At 34.6% G+C, this 15,533-nt stretch overlaps 3 protein-coding genes across 9 annotated transcripts in view; 1 reads left to right on the top strand and 2 right to left on the bottom strand.

The window, feature by feature from the left end:
• LOC107623277 (mediator of RNA polymerase II transcription subunit 16) lies at window positions 2,644–11,298 on the top strand. 5 transcript variants are annotated; one of them, XM_021113765.1, is made up of 17 exons: window positions 2,644–3,132; window positions 3,177–3,434; window positions 4,040–4,108; window positions 4,266–4,354; window positions 4,579–4,691; window positions 5,059–5,160; window positions 5,586–5,676; window positions 5,823–6,416; window positions 6,859–7,468; window positions 7,590–7,669; window positions 7,838–7,920; window positions 8,036–8,272; window positions 8,418–8,592; window positions 8,765–9,282; window positions 9,375–9,551; window positions 9,817–10,182; window positions 10,334–11,298. In XM_021113765.1, exons 2-17 carry the CDS (start codon window positions 3,178–3,180, stop codon window positions 10,478–10,480), a joined length of 3,708 nt encoding a protein of 1,235 aa, XP_020969424.1. In that variant the 5' UTR covers window positions 2,644–3,132; window position 3,177; the 3' UTR covers window positions 10,481–11,298. The 5 variants fall into 5 exon arrangements, with proteins under 5 accessions (XP_020969424.1, XP_016180961.1, XP_016180962.1 ...); XM_016325475.2 differs by having other exon boundaries at window positions 2,644–3,434; window positions 7,862–7,920; XM_016325476.2 differs by lacking the exon at window positions 2,644–3,132 and having other exon boundaries at window positions 3,324–3,434; window positions 4,045–4,108; window positions 4,266–4,350.
• On the bottom strand, window positions 11,067–12,888 carry LOC107623790 (stem-specific protein TSJT1). Its single transcript, XM_016326164.2, has 5 exons — window positions 12,620–12,888; window positions 12,252–12,507; window positions 11,904–12,144; window positions 11,660–11,780; window positions 11,067–11,455 (listed from the first exon to the last, which is right to left on the bottom strand). Exons 2-5 carry the CDS (start codon window positions 12,461–12,463, stop codon window positions 11,271–11,273), a joined length of 759 nt encoding a protein of 252 aa, XP_016181650.1. The 5' UTR covers window positions 12,464–12,507; window positions 12,620–12,888; the 3' UTR covers window positions 11,067–11,270.
• The window catches only part of LOC107623141 (splicing factor U2af large subunit B), a 7,765-nt gene continuing 6,374 nt past the window's right edge, over window positions 14,143–15,533 (bottom strand). For all 3 annotated transcript variants that reach the window (XM_016325300.2, XM_016325299.2, XM_021113068.1), the window contains 4 exons: window positions 15,416–15,514; window positions 15,189–15,270; window positions 14,753–14,820; window positions 14,143–14,521 (listed from right to left, as the gene is read on the bottom strand). In XM_016325300.2, the coding sequence (XP_016180786.1) occupies window positions 14,384–14,521; window positions 14,753–14,820; window positions 15,189–15,270; window positions 15,416–15,514 (387 nt within the window). In that variant the 3' untranslated portion in view covers window positions 14,143–14,383. The remainder of the gene's footprint in view (window positions 14,522–14,752; window positions 14,821–15,188; window positions 15,271–15,415; window positions 15,515–15,533) is intronic.

Genomic DNA, 15,533 nt, shown 5'->3' with positions numbered 1-15,533 from the left:
AAAGTAAAAAGAAACAAATTACATAAAATTTAATAATAAATAGGTTTTTAATTTTTTAATTTAAAAGTATATAAATTTTTTATTAATTAAAATATAAAAATATTTTTTTATTTTTAAAATTTTTTAATTAGAGAAATTTAGATGTGTGATATTTTTTAAAATAAAAATATTTTTATATTTTTAATTAGTGGATAATTTATTTGTTGAGATAAAGCTCAAATTTTAAGAAAAGAGATTCCTTAATACCAGTTGAAAATTTAAGCAAAATAACATTAAAAAACGAATCATAAATAACTGTTTAGTAGTGTCCAAATTTAATTATTCCATTTCGCACAACTCTTGCTTTCTCAATAAATTTTACATTCTAATCCTTCGTTAATATAGTAAAAATCCAACGTTGTTCAAAAACCCTTTTCTAATTGGATATTGCTATATCGTCACTAGGAAATAACGGAGAGCTAAAAAATGTTCTAAAATTCTGATGTAGTGATAAATATTAAATAATGAACAAATATACGCCAAAATCTGCTAAGAAAATACTATAGTGGCGTTCTTTTACACATTGAAATCGAGTGCAAATTATAAAGATTACAAAAAATACTATTAGTTTGTTTGGATTTATTACTTTCAATTGCAAATTACAAACACATCAACATTGTTATTATTCGCGGAGCTTTGTTAGGACGATGGGGCCACGGCTCTTCAAAGCTTTTGTAAGTAGTTTTATCTTAAAAAGAAACAAGTTTGTTCAATTTGATTAAAATAATATATTTTTAATTTATATATTTGGATTCAATATTCAGCTTTATCATTCTTTAAATTTTTTTTGTATGCATATATTTAAATCAATATTACATTAAATTATATTTGATTTTTCATATATTTTTATGTATTATTTTATTTTTAGAATAATAAAAATTACCATACCATGGTTAACTATTTATTGGTTTAGTATTTTGTGTGTCTACGTTTCAAAAGAATCATAATTTTTTTTTTAAACGGTGGACTTTACTTCTTTGACATAATAAGTTTGAACAAAATTTTTGTAAATATATAAAACTATAGAAGGTCATATTTACAAGAAAGTTTTTATTATTTGAAAGGGAATATATACATACAGTCATATACATATTTATGAACTTACATTATCAATAATAAATTCTAGTAGATATGGCGTAGAGAATTTGTATCATCCTCGGTATGTTTGCATTAAAACCATCAACATTTTCAGAAAACGCCAAGTTTCAACTTTCAACAATGAACTTAGAATATAACCATTCAACTCTTTATGTTCTACCTTGGACTATAAGATTTACTGGCTACAGTCATAAACCCAAGCTGAATAAATATCCTCAGTTGTTATATTATTCTTTCAAATTTTTTTTGGTCGTTTGATTTGATCAGCAAGTGATGATGTTCAAACTTCAAAGTCAATAGGTTCGGCTTCTTCTTGATTTGGCAAAATACGACTATTGCGTTAATGCCATTTCTAAATATCAAATGATTAAGACTTCTCTTGACTTTGTAGTTTCATGTGAAACTACATTTAACAAAAAAATTGCCTTAATTTCTTGGGAAATATGTTAAGGTTATTACTAATAAAAATGGTTAAATTTTATATTTTGATAAAGAATAAATTATCATTTGTACCCATGAAAGATTTAAACGCTGACAAATGTACCATACCATGAAAGATGGCTTATGTGTGGGGGCACACACAACGTCTGGGGGCACACAGAAGTCATCTTCCTTCCGTAGTTACAATTGTCGTTTTATTCTTATATGAGTACATTTGTCAGCGTCTGTATCTTTTATGGGTACAAATAGTAATTTATTCTTTTGATAAATGTATAAGACTAGATACATTAGAAAACTAAATTTTGTATTTTCTATAAAAATATTATTAACTAAAATTTTAACATGTATCTTTAAGATATATATATTAGCTAAACCATAATATAAAATATACAATACTTTTTTCATTTTTTTAAAAGATCCTTTTAGAATTAATCTTTGAATTTATCATATACTTTTATGTTATTTTTACCAACCAAACTCATTTTAGGATGAAAAAAATAAGAGAAAAATCAAAATAGTCTCTGACAATTACCTCGAAAGACAACGAGGCCCTTGAAAAAAAATCCAATTCGACTTTTGATAATTACTTCGAAAGAATAACGAGACCCATATGCAAAAAAAAAGTCAATGTTGTTTTTTTGGCACAGGGACTAATCAGTAAAAAAAAATATCAGGAACCGAATTGAGTGTTTTTTTTTTACCTTGTTGTCCTTTCGAGATAATTGTTAGGGGTCGGATGTGGTATTCACTCAAAAAATAATTATCTGCATATGTATTTAAAATTTAAAATCTGAAATATTTATACTTTTTAGGTATTATTACAATATTTCAATAATATATGTAATGTGAATTCTATGATGATCATAATTACAGAAATTTTAGCAAGATTTAAAAATTGCAGTTAAAATGAAAGTAATATTTTTTACATAAAATGATAAAAATATAAATATCTCGTGTTTCAAATAAAAAATAATAAAAAAACGTGGTACAAAGAAGTGCACTAGTTAGGTGGGGCAGAGTGAGAGAGACAAAACGCAACGTTAGAAAGAAGCTTTTGAATAAGAGAGTTACAGTGACATTGACACCACCTCATAGATTCATAGTCATACTTGCTTCTTCAATCTTCATTGCATTCTTCATTCCTGCAACTGTCAAACAAAAACTCCATTAATTCCTTGCATGCCATCCATTCCAAATTCAAATTCCAATTCCAATTCCAATTCCCTTCGATTATTCAAAACCCAAAACTTTGAAAACCTCAAAATACATTGAATCTTCTTTAATTGAAAAAGAAGCTTCCTCCCAATAACACCAAGCTTGGAATAACATTCACACCTGCTTTGCCTACCACCACATGAAACGAAAATAAAAACCTAACCCTCAAAAGAAATCACATCAAAGTTTCAACTTTTGAATCAATAAAGAAAAAATTGACACGAACCCCACTAATCTCTCCTTTCTCGCTTTCTCTACAATAGTGATATCTGTCACCTTCAATTGCGACTTTGCAGTTTGCACCACTTTACCGCATTGCAACTTTCTCTTTCGTGTGTATAAAAATCAAAGCTTTTTTGTTTGGGCCCCTTTTCCTTTTGTGGTATGAATCAAGTTGGTGGGACAAAGGGCCCAGTGGTGGAGGTCGTGGAGGACGAGGAGCCGGAGGCTGTGGCTGAGGCTCAAGAGAAGAATGAAGCAGTGGAATTGAGTGGTGAACAGAAGCAGCCACCTGTGGAGAATCCAATGGAGGAAGACCCAGTCACCACCACCCCTGCTACAGTTTTTTGCATTAGGCTTAAGCAACCAAAGTCCCATTTGCTCCACAAGATGAGTGTCCCTGAAGTTTGCCGCAATTTCAGGTATATATGCATATGCACTGCTAGATTCTATCTCAGTTCCCTGCATTTATTTCCTGGTACTCGTTGAATTTGCCTTGTTGATGTTGAACTGTTTGTAATTTGATTTTCTCATTCTTTTCCCTTGTTTTTTTGTGCCATTTAACTGGGATCACCATATCTCTAGTAAGATTAAGATTTGAGTATGTTTTTCTTTCTTCCCTTTTCAAATAATCCTTGAAAAAAAGGTAAATAAATAAAGAAGGGAGCTCAAGTAGAGATGATAGTGATACTGGATAAGTGTGTAAGTATTAAGTAATTTGCTGTGAAAATTTTCTGTGATGAAGATTTTTGTTGCTTTTAGAAGTTTCAGGCAAGCTGCAAGTTATATTGTTAAAGGATTCCGAGGTTTTGTATTATGACATCTTTTGATTTTAAATTATAAGAACTTCGTGATTTGATGCTTATGTAGTGTAGACTGTAGACTGATTTTGCAGTCTATGATTCTGTTGGTGTGAAACTGAGATTATGCTTTTGATCTCCTAAGGACCTTGTGTAGAGCGAATTTAGTTGTGTTTATTTCAGAACTGTATGTGAAAGAACTTATTGATTGCGTGTCTTTTTCGCAGTGCAGTTTCCTGGTGTGGAAAACTGAATGCTATAGCTTGTGCCTCTGAAACATGTGCTAGAATTCCCAGGTTAGTGTACACTTGTTATCCAGTGCCTGTGTTTCTCGCCTTATCTTTGATTATGTACTAAATGTTCTGTTGCCAACATGTCTATTAGTTTGGAACTTTGGATAACTGATAATCTTCTGTAATGTCTCTTGCTTTTTCTGGTCTTTTGTTTTCATAGCTCAACTGCAAATCCACCATTTTGGATCCCTATACATATTGTGATCCCAGAGAGGCCTACTGAATGTGCAGTATTCGATGTCCTAGCAGGTATTTTAATTTCATTACTTCCTTTTACCAGAGGAGTTCTACTTTTCCTATGCCAGGTCTTTGTTTGACCTTTTTATTCTTCACACAACCAAATCCGAATAATTAGCCACGCAGTAGTAGAGTTAGGACTTTTCCCTTTTCAATTGAACTGCTTTGTTTTCTTTCTATCTTTTCATCTATATGTCTATGAGAATTTGATCAGTTACACTGTATACATTCCGCAGATTCTCCTCGTGATTCTGTACAGTTTATTGAGTGGTCCCCTACTTCTTGTCCCCGTGCATTATTGATAGCTAATTTTCATGGGAGGGTAACTATTTGGACTCAACCATCTCAAGTAAGTGAGGGTTACATAAGTGGGTACTGCAATAAAAATTTATAGCACAACTTAGTAGTTTTAGTATAATAATATAGTTAGAAGTTCTCTGCCATGAGTTTTCCTATGACCATAGATTTCGTTAACATTTTCTATTCAGCTTCCTGTATGATTGAGCAGATTATCAAAATCTTTGGATGAAAAGGAGATTTGACTATATGTTATAGATTAGTCCTAGGAGGCTAATTTAATTAATTGACTTGATACTTGTGTCTGCTGGTGGGATGATACTTTTTTTCGGCCTATGTTTCAGCTTCTCTTGCTTTTCCATTCCTAATACATGCTTTGCTTGTTTGATTGATTGTTACTGTTTTCTTTGTCCTTTCAGGGGCCAGCTAATCTTGTACGTGATACTAGCTACTGGCAGCTTGAGCATGAGTGGCGACAAGATATTGCAGTTGTTACAAAGTGGCTATCAGGGGTGTCTCTGGTATGCAACTTACGTTTTCACTGTTTATAGTTTCCCTGCATTATTTTTCAAGAATTCTTATAAACATTTCAGTTACACTTTTGATGGCCTTAAATCTTATGTAGATATGTAAGGAATGAGAGGAAGATTCTAAAGAAGATTTTCTCTAAAAAATTTTTACATAAAAAGCATTTTAGAAATAATTTTACTAAAGGCAGATAGGTAATTTTTTTTAATTCTTCCAAAACTCTGATTGGGAGTTTGTATCTGTCAAGAAAAATTGAAGAGAAAGGTTTTGAGGTATTAGTGAAAATTCCATTATCCATAATTCAACCATAAAGTCATTGCACTAGCGTAAAGTTTGCACTTTAGCAAGCATGTATGTGTGTGCAGTTTAATTTTCGTTAAATTTAAATATAAATTAATTACTTTTCTGTAAAAATCAGTATAGGTGGCTTTCATCTAAGTCTAGCGGTGCTGCCAATTCGAAGTCAATATTTGAGGAAAAGTTTCTTTCACAACAGTCTCAAACCTCAGGTCAATTCTTTTCATGCCTAGTTTTATGAATTCTTTCAGTTATTCTCTTAATCTTTCATTTTACATGTTCATTTGTTTCTAATTAGTAATGAGCTCAAATACGTCATTTTTGTATATCTGACACTTAAGAGCTATTTTGATTTCAGCTAGATGGCCCAATTTTCTTTGTGTGTGTTCTGTGTTCTCATCAGGCTCGGTTCAACTTCACTGGTCACAGTGGCCTCATTGCCAGAATGCAGCACCAGCTAGATGGTTTTGCACTAGTAAAGGGCTACTGGGTTGTGGACCCAGTGGCATTATGGATGCTGATGCTATCATCACGGACAGTGGTGCCATGCATGTCGCAGGTGTGCCAATTGTGAATCCATCCACCGTTGTTGTTTGGGAGGTTATGCCTGGTCCTGGAAATGGTTTCCAAGCAACTCCGAAGACAAGTATCAATAACTGTGCCCCACCTCTTAGTCCACCAAACTGGAGCGGATTTGCCCCTTTAGCTGCCTATTTGTTTAGTTGGCAAGATTATCTGATATCTGAAGAAAAGCGAGGGAAAAAGCTAACAGACCAAAATATTGGGGATTCTATACCACTTCACTGCTCCCCAGTTTCGAATTTTTCAGCATATGTGAGTCCTGAAGCTGCAGCGCAATCTTCTGCAGCCACGACATGGGGCTCTGGTGTAACAGCAGTAGCCTTTGATCCAACTCGAGGTGGCTCCGTGATAGCTGTTGTGATAATTGAGGGTATGGACCTGATTCTGAGTTGATATTTTTTGCTATTTATTCATTCTAATAGATTCATTAAATTATTCTCTAAACAAAATTTGCATCCCCATTGAATTTTCTCTCTTAAATTAATATCAAATGATATTAGTGATACTAATGGAACTGATTCAAGTAACAAGCTATCTTTTATTCCCCCTCCTGGCCTCCTAATACTGGTGCTTCCACACACACACTATTCTCCATGAGTAAGTTGACGCTCTGGCCAAAATCAACAAAAGTAACTTACAGGAAGAACCCTTATATACATTTCTAGCCTGATCTGCATCTCTAGGTTTCATGACAATTACTGGCCACGTTCCATGTTTGTGTGAATTTTATGCCAGAGATTTCTTGTGCACTTATTATTGAGCTCAGAAATTGCTATAGAAGTACTGAAGTAGTACATGACTTATATTTATAGGACAGTACATGTCCCCTTATGATCCAGATGAGGGGCCATCAGTTACAGGGTGGAGAGTGCAACGCTGGGAATCATCTTTACAACATGTTGTCCTCCATCCAATATTTGGAAACCCTACTTCCAGTATGGGTGGACAGCCTCCTATGCAAACTGTTTGGCAGTCCAAAGTGGACCTGAGCATTCCCCCAACAAATGACTTCAAGAATCATCGAACACATGCAGTTGGAATGAAAACTAATGTGCAAAAGGTATCCGAATCTAGTTTTAAAGGCGTAACTTTTGATCCTTTTGATCTTCCAAGTGATGTTAGGACACTTGCCCGTGTTGTTTATGCTGCTCATGGTGGTGAAATTGCCATTGCTTTTCTTCGGGGTGGAGTCCACATATTTTCTGGTCCAAATTTTGCACCTGTAGACAACTATCAGATTACTGTAGGATCTGCAATTGCTGCTCCTGCGTTTTCTTCAACGAGTTGCTGTTTAGCTTCTGTTTGGCATGACACATGCAAGGATCAAACAGTATTGAAAATAATCCGGGTTCTTCCTCCTGCTATCCCAACTAGTCAAGTAAAGGCCAACTCTTCAACATGGGAGCGTGCAATTGCTGAAAGGTGATTTCTTAAATATGCAGCATAGACTGTCTTGATTTTCCCATAAATTTACCAAAACTTGTGATTTACTTCCTGTATGGATGTTTTAGGTTATTGTGCTAACGTCTGTTAGGATTAGCAGGTTTTGGTGGAGCCTTTTGGTTGGAGTTGATTGGTGGGATGCTGTGGGCTGTACACAGAGTGCGGCTGAAGATGGTATTGGTAAGGAGATACAAATTATGAAAGTCCTACTACTATTTTTCAGTTTCCTTGATGTTTGTACCAGAAATTTGAATTGAAAAGGAATCATTCAGTTTACATTTTTTTTCATATAGGCATTCTGGTTTAAAGCATCTCTATAACATTCTATTGATACCTTTTTTTTTCCAGTTTCGCTAAACAGCATTATTGCAGTCTTGGATGCAGATTTCCATTCTCTTCCTTCTGCTCAGCACAGACAGCAGTATTGTCCTGTATGTTTTTGTCAATTCTTTCCATTCGCTTTGCATGTTTTCGGATTGGCATTTATAAGTGGCTTTGTTATTGCTTTATTGGATAAACTAACTTGGTTTTGTGTAATTATTACAGAGTCTAGATAGGATAAAGTGTAGGCTACTTGAAGGAGCAAATGCTCAAGAGGTCAGGGCAATGGTTCTGGATATGCAAGCTAGGTTGTTGTTGGATATGCTTGGTAAGGGAATTGAGTCTGCTTTAATAGATCCTTCAGTTTTAGTGCCTGATCCTTGGCAAGTATCTAGTGATACACTATCGAGAATTGATGCCCAAGCTGTATCTGTTGAACCAGCACTAATGCCAAGTATTCAGGTCTTCTTTCTTTACACCTACTTACTAAATGTGATCATATATTATTACACATTTTGATTTCATCCTAATTTTCGATGGGATAACATTTCTGTAAAGCTGCTAAACTTTTTGAATGTATACTTGTAATCATTTCAATATTATGCAGGCCTATGTCGATTCTGTGCTTGATCTGGCTTCACATTTTATCACCCGGTTGCGGCGTTATGCAAGTTTCTGTCGTACATTAGCAACTCATGCTGTGACTGCAGGGACTGCTAGTAACCGAAATATTGTTCCTAGTCCTGCTGCCCAAAGTTCTGCAACTCCTGCACCTAGTCAAGGTTAGTGTCCATTGATCTTACATTAATATGTAGACCATATATAGAGGCAAAATATTTGGTGCTAATTTGTATTACTTGTCACAAAATTATCAGTGTCGTAGCCCTTGAATTTCTTTAATTATCAAATTCTTCTTAATCATCGGCTTGATGAAGAAAAGGCCTTGTTTTTCAGGAGCACAAAATGGGACTACCAGTTCTAGTGGAACCCCACAGATGCAAGCTTGGGTACAAGGTGCTATTGCCAAGATTAGTAACCCAGCTGATGGTGTGTCCAACCCAACTCCTAACCCTCCAATCACTGGTCCTCCGTCATTTATGCCCATTAGTGTTAACACAGGAACTTTTCCTGGAACACCTGCAGTTAGGCTTATCGGGGACTGTCACTTCCTTCATAGATTATGCCAACTTTTGCTCTTCTGTTTTTTCTTCCGACGAGCACAACTCCCCCGCTATGCTGGTGGTGCGCATAGAACTGCTGATGCAAATGCACAGAAACCTCAACCTAATGCTTCTGCTCCAGGCAACGTGGATGAGGTTGCAAAACCAGTGTCAACTGTAGTTAAGTCTGATGATGGTCAGACAAATCGAACTGGTCAGGTTGTGCCTGGGGCAAAAGGAACTGAAGAACCAACTTCTGGGCGGTCAAGAGTTGGTACTGGAAATGCTGGTCAAGGATATACGTTTGAGGAGGTATAAATCTGTTTTGGAAGTCACAGTAATTCTTAATATTGCTTAAGGATAGTGTTAATCTTACTAAAGGTCTCACTGCACTGTTGATGCAGGTCAAAGTTCTTTTTCTCATTCTTATGGATCTCTGTCGGCGAACTTCTGGGCTGCAACACCCGTTACCAGTTTCTCAGGTGGGAAGCAGCAACATTCAGGTTCGGCTGCATTATATTGATGGGAACTACACTGTACTGCCAGAAGTTGTCGAAGCATCCCTTGGCCCACACATGCAGGTAACTTTGTGTTTGCTCATTCAAGAGTCAGTACTTGAAGACAAATTAAACTAGATATAATTAGTATTTCGTGAACATTATGGTGATGTTATTTCCTATGACTGATTTAGTGATTAAGTAGTGTGTCAAGTTTGTGTCGGTCATGAAAAGATAATATACATGTTCTTTTTAATTTCTTTCGGGTGCATTAAAATTTGAAGTCTATTCTTAGACAAACTTGTGAATTTGATCCACCCCAAAACCAATTTAAAATTGAACTATGCAGAACATGCCCCGTCCTCGAGGTACTGATGCTGCCGGTCTTCTACTACGCGAGCTAGAACTCCACCCTCCAGCAGAGGAGTGGCATAGACGAAATATGTTTGGTGGACTTTCGTCTGATCCAAATGATGTGGGTCCTGCAAATAAACTTGTTAGTTCAAGTCCACGTGATTTGAGCTCATTGGAAAATTGTGATGTCTACCATGGAGCCCATGCCATATGGCCTCGTAAGCGCAGGATGTCTGAACGAGAAGCAGCTTTTGGGTTGAATTCTTCTGTTGGTCTGGGAGGATATCTTGGTATAATGGGATCACGAAGAGACGTCGTTACTGCATTATGGAAGACTGGGCTAGAAGGGGTCTGGTACAAGGTTCGGAAATAGATCTTGTCTCTTTGTTTATATTGTTTTCTGTCCACTTGTACATGTAACATATTTTTCACCATTAAATTCTTGTTAAGAGTATGATTCAAACATTTCATGTTGATATTACCCAATTTTTCATTTTGCTTGTATGTTGCAGTGCATAAGATGTCTGCGGCAGACCTGCGCTTTCACGTCGCCGGGTTCAACCAACCCTCCTAGTCAAAATGACCGGGAAATCTGGTGGATCAGCCGCTGGACTCATGGGTGCCCAATATGCGGCGGAACGTGGGTCCGAGTTGTATAGCCGGCTTCATTTAAAGTTTGTTAACACACAAGTTTCTCTAAAGTGAAGAAGCATTGCATATATTTATGGCTAACTAGATGTAGATGGAATGCTGACTGGAATTGTATATTAGAGAAGTTGTATATTTATTACAGGTTCATTTCTCAGTCATGTATTCGTTTTTTGGTTCCAGATCCAATTATTCTGTAGTCATTCAAGTCAAATCATGGAGATAGTTGTTTCTTCAGGGTAAATAAATAATAGCTCTTTTAAGGAAATTTTTATTTTTGGTAACATTTAAAAGTTTGAGTTGAGTTACCAATATGGCAATATCTGATGTCATTCAAGGAAAAATTATTGAAGAAATGGAGTTGAACTTCTGATTACATGCAAATTTGCTATAATTTTTTTATACTTTAATTTTGTCCCATCTTTGATGAATTGCTATATTGCAAAATGAGTTTGGCCGTTACAAAATAACTTCTCTTTACATATATTTGTGGCAATTTAGGATGTCAATTTTTAAAAGCTTTGATGTTGATCATTACTGTTAGGTAGTTTTGAATGCATTTTTTTTAACTGTTTATTCATATATATACACCCTTCAAACTGCAAAAGTAGAACCTAATGTTATTCATATTCAATCCTGAAGGAAGCAGGAATATGTACATAGATGAACCAAACAAGAAAAGTACACAAATAAAAGGGTTAAAATCAAGTGATCCCCCCATTACAATAAGTTGCTCTCAGCCAAAAGAAAAAATAAAGAAAAAGGCTTGGGTTATGTTTGATCAAATTTAGTGAATTTGGTTTAGCCCCAAGTGGCCCAATTAGCTTCACTTCCAACACGTGGCATCATTGGGTTCCTTGATTGGGAGTCAACATTGAAGTTGGCTCCACACATGACCCCCTCACTGTCAATCCTAGGCATTGCTTTCATCTTCTTTGTAGGATGCTCAAAGCTTAACAGACCATGCTCACTGTGAAACATGCACCCTGCAATTTCAACATACCAAGTAATCAATACATTGTATTATATATGTTTCATATTTGCGAACTTCTGCTTAATATTTGAAGTGCAACATGTTCTTGGGTTGTTCTTTTATCTGTTATCATCATTTTTTTAAATATTAATGTATCTAAATATAACTAGTGACAACAACATACAAGTGATTTTGCATTCTAGCTAAATTTGCATACCAGTTGGGAAGGGAGCAAAAGATTTAGCACAGCTTGCTTTGATAAGTTCCAAGTCCTCAGAAACAACTACTGATCCATCAGCTGCAATACCCCAATAGAGTCCAATCTGGCCATTAGAACCCTATATATTCAAACACAAAACAACATGTGTCAGCAAATTAGTACCACCACTACATTATCAAAATCACACATTTCCACTTTATATTTTAGAGGGCTCAGAAATTAAAGGAACATGAAAACTCACAGAAGCAACAAAAACAGTTCCATCCTTGTTGTCATAGATGACAAATCCAAAACTGCCCTCAAGTTCCTTGAGGACTTGATCAGCAGGGTATGGACCTCTATCACGGAGGGTCCTATAGGCTTCAATGATGAACATTGCCTCATTGGTTCCCTTTGATAGCCCATATTGCTTGTTCAGCATGCTAAGGTTGTGCAGGCTCCCCAAGAACACACAGTATATGTTGTCCACACCACTAAACAACCTGTCACAATGCAACATAAGTTGAAACAAACGTACACATCCTAAATCATTATGTCTTGCCATGAATTTTTTAAAGGTAGTAATTTCTCTTCTTTTTTTGAGACATACCTTTGATGAATGGAGGGCTGGTTTAGAGGGGAATAAGCTAGTAAAGCATCATTTCCAAAGTTCATGCAGAAAGCATTGGAGGAATTGTTGGACATGAAATTGTGAAGGATTTCATAAGAAAGCTTAGGCTTATTGTTTGATGAATTCAAAGAAGCAGGGCTATTAAGCTCCTTTGGTGCATTCACCAACTTCTCCTTGAAAATTCCCAACATTTTTTCTCTTTAATTTCTTGAATAAGTGTGTATATAGAAATTAGCTGCAGAGAAATTAAGAACAAGAAAACCTATGAGACTTAATTAGAACAATAAAAACATACAAAATATAATCAAGAAAATGAACAAATGTAAACACTAAAAACTAAAAAGTACCAAAAGCAGCAATGCAGATTGGTGCAGATGGAGAATGAGATTGAGATTGTGATAGATAGCCTTGGAAAACGGATAGTGATATGAAGAAAAAGTAACAATGGTTAGGTATATATAGATACAAACATGATAATGTGAAGCACTAAATTTACGGGGTTTGAAAGATTGCATCTACGTGGCAGTTATATCCAACGAAATGAACATGAAAAGTGTTATATTATATTTGTTATAGTAGTTATGACGTGCAACTTTTCTTATCTTCTTTCCTTACCAGAATATATAATTAGTAGTATCTTTTATAACAATAATAATACTTACGAGATAAAAAAATTCAGCTAAAATAGTTCAGATGCGAGTTATTACAGCCTTGATCTAAAGTATTATTAATAGAGAAATAATAGGTGGAAAATAGTAATGGTTGGATCGGATACAGCATCAGAATCGAGTCATGGACACGTGATGTGAATGTGATTATTATGGAAGGTTGAAACTTGAAACTGCAATTGCAGAAGAAACGGAATAAAGAAAAGAATAGTGTGTGGGACCCTTAAATAAAAATAAAACCTTATCTGTTTGATATGACACTGATCTGACTCAGCAAATTACAAAAGCGTGTTCTCTCATCCGCGTTTCTTGCCGCATCTGCACATTTTATATGTTACAAGTTAGAACCAACAACGACGGTCCACAATTAATTACCTAATTATGGATTACTGTTGCACTTTGAAGGTAATGATTTTTTATTTTACTTAAAAGTATGTCTTTTTCACTGTTTCAGTGTCAGAAGCAACCGTTGAATTTGTTGGCACACGCGTTTTTGGATAAAATTTTGTATGGTGGAAATTCAGGTAGAGTTAATTTTACGTAAAATTGATAATTGAGAGTCATTAGATAAAAATTCAAATTATTTATCGACTCTCATTTATTAACTTCACATAAAATTAATTTTACCTGAGTTTTTTCCATTTTACATACTTTTATTTTTATATAAAGTTGATAATTAAAGTTATTAAATTATAATTTAATTAGTCACCAAAAAAATTATAATTTAATTAAATTTGTTAAATTATTTAATAATTTTTAACTATTAACTTCACATAAAAATAATTACTAGTAAATTTTCACCTAGTAATTATCATAGAAACTAACAAAATTTCTCCTTATAATCTTAAATCATAGCTTTCTTTGTTAATTATCTTGGTATTCATATTTTATTCGTCTATAAAAGCATTTTCTTTTCTTTAATATCTCATATACGAACACAGTAACAACCTCTTTTGAAGAAAATGACTTTTGAACAACAACATATTCATAAAGAAGGAAATGAAGTACACACCACCGACTAAATTGAAAACAAATTTCTTAAAATATAAGTATAAAAAAATATTTTTTAATTAGTTAATATTAACTAATTTTTTTATCATAAAATTATTTTTTAACTTTAATTTTTAAATTTAAAATTTAATAGAATTTAAAATAAAAAAAACTGATATTAATTAAAAATTTACTTCCAAATGAAACAATGCTGAATCAAATCGTTCCTCAAGATTGTAATAATAAAAAATTAAAAATAGAGGTTTTTTTCCTCCAATTTTACACGCTGATAACAACAGTTTGAATCTATGCATTATAATGACAAGTACTATAATCGATTATATTTGACAGATTCAGTTTAAAAGAGTACACGTTGAGTTCCTCTAAGGAAAACAGATCTACTTTACAGACAGACATTAATCACTGTGGCTACATAACTATCTATCTTTTACATCATACTCCATAGTCCATACCGTGATACTTCTCTTCAGAATAATAAACGGCAGTCACAACATTGCCACCAAATTTCCTACCATGTAGAGCATTTTTTGCGGCGGAACAACCAGCGTTATCAGAGTATTCCAAGAACACCTGCAGGGCAAACCATTAGCACTTTCAAACAACTACCCTGAATTTTAATTATTCCTAGTTCCTAACCCTCTATAATTGATTGAAATTTGGAACCATTGTTGTTTGAGGTACATTGTATTAAGTAACTAATGCATCACAGAACTTCATGAAGCAGAGCTATACACCTTACATGCTGCCAATTTGCGGAAAACGATAACTCAAACTCAAATGCATCACTAGTGAACTGCATACCTTTCCAATACCCGGAGGCAGCTCTCCGCCAGGATTCGGCCGCGGAATAACAACATTCACCAAAGCTCCTATAAAGGTCAACCAAATATAAATAGCAGAAAACATATCAATCAGAAGCACACGAGGTAGTGGACATTCATAACAACGTGTCTAATCTCACAGAAAATAAAAAGATTTTAATAGTCATGTAGTCAGCAGCAGTGGTCCAAATGTCCAATAATGATAATGAGCCGAACAGAAAAGGGCCATTTATTATAGAATTACTGGAAAGTACTGAGTTTCAAATAGTTTCAAGGTTAAGTGTATGCACAAGATATAGAAGCACCCTATTATGTATCCAGCTCACCCACCGAATCAGATACAATTTAATGCAATAACTCAATATATACACAGCTTAAATTTAAGTGATGGAATACATCATACTACATATGCATACCAAATTTGCGGCACTCATCCCGCATGTCTTCCAATATTTCTTCATATTCCTCATCATCCCTCAACTGATCAGAAGTAACAGCCTTTAACCAGAGGGCAAAGACAATTAAAGGTCAATAAAATGGAATTGTTTGATAAGCAGGAAATATAGAGGGAAAGGGGGGATATAGAACTGAAAGTATATCAAACCAATGGATAAATTATGCATGCAGCAGAAACCAGAATTACCTCTGTCAAACATAACACTTTAGTGGGAGTTTCATCAATTGTAGTTGGCACTCTTTCTGCCCAAGGAATATTTGACCCGCCAACTTCCAAAGCTATTTTCTGTTAATTAAAGAATATG

This window comes from Arachis ipaensis, chromosome B10 (genome assembly GCF_000816755.2).
Source record: "Arachis ipaensis cultivar K30076 chromosome B10, Araip1.1, whole genome shotgun sequence".
Lineage (NCBI taxonomy): Eukaryota > Viridiplantae > Streptophyta > Magnoliopsida > Fabales > Fabaceae > Arachis > Arachis ipaensis.
Note: the sequence above shows the minus strand (reverse complement) of the source record. Positions and strands in the feature narration are given on the sequence as shown.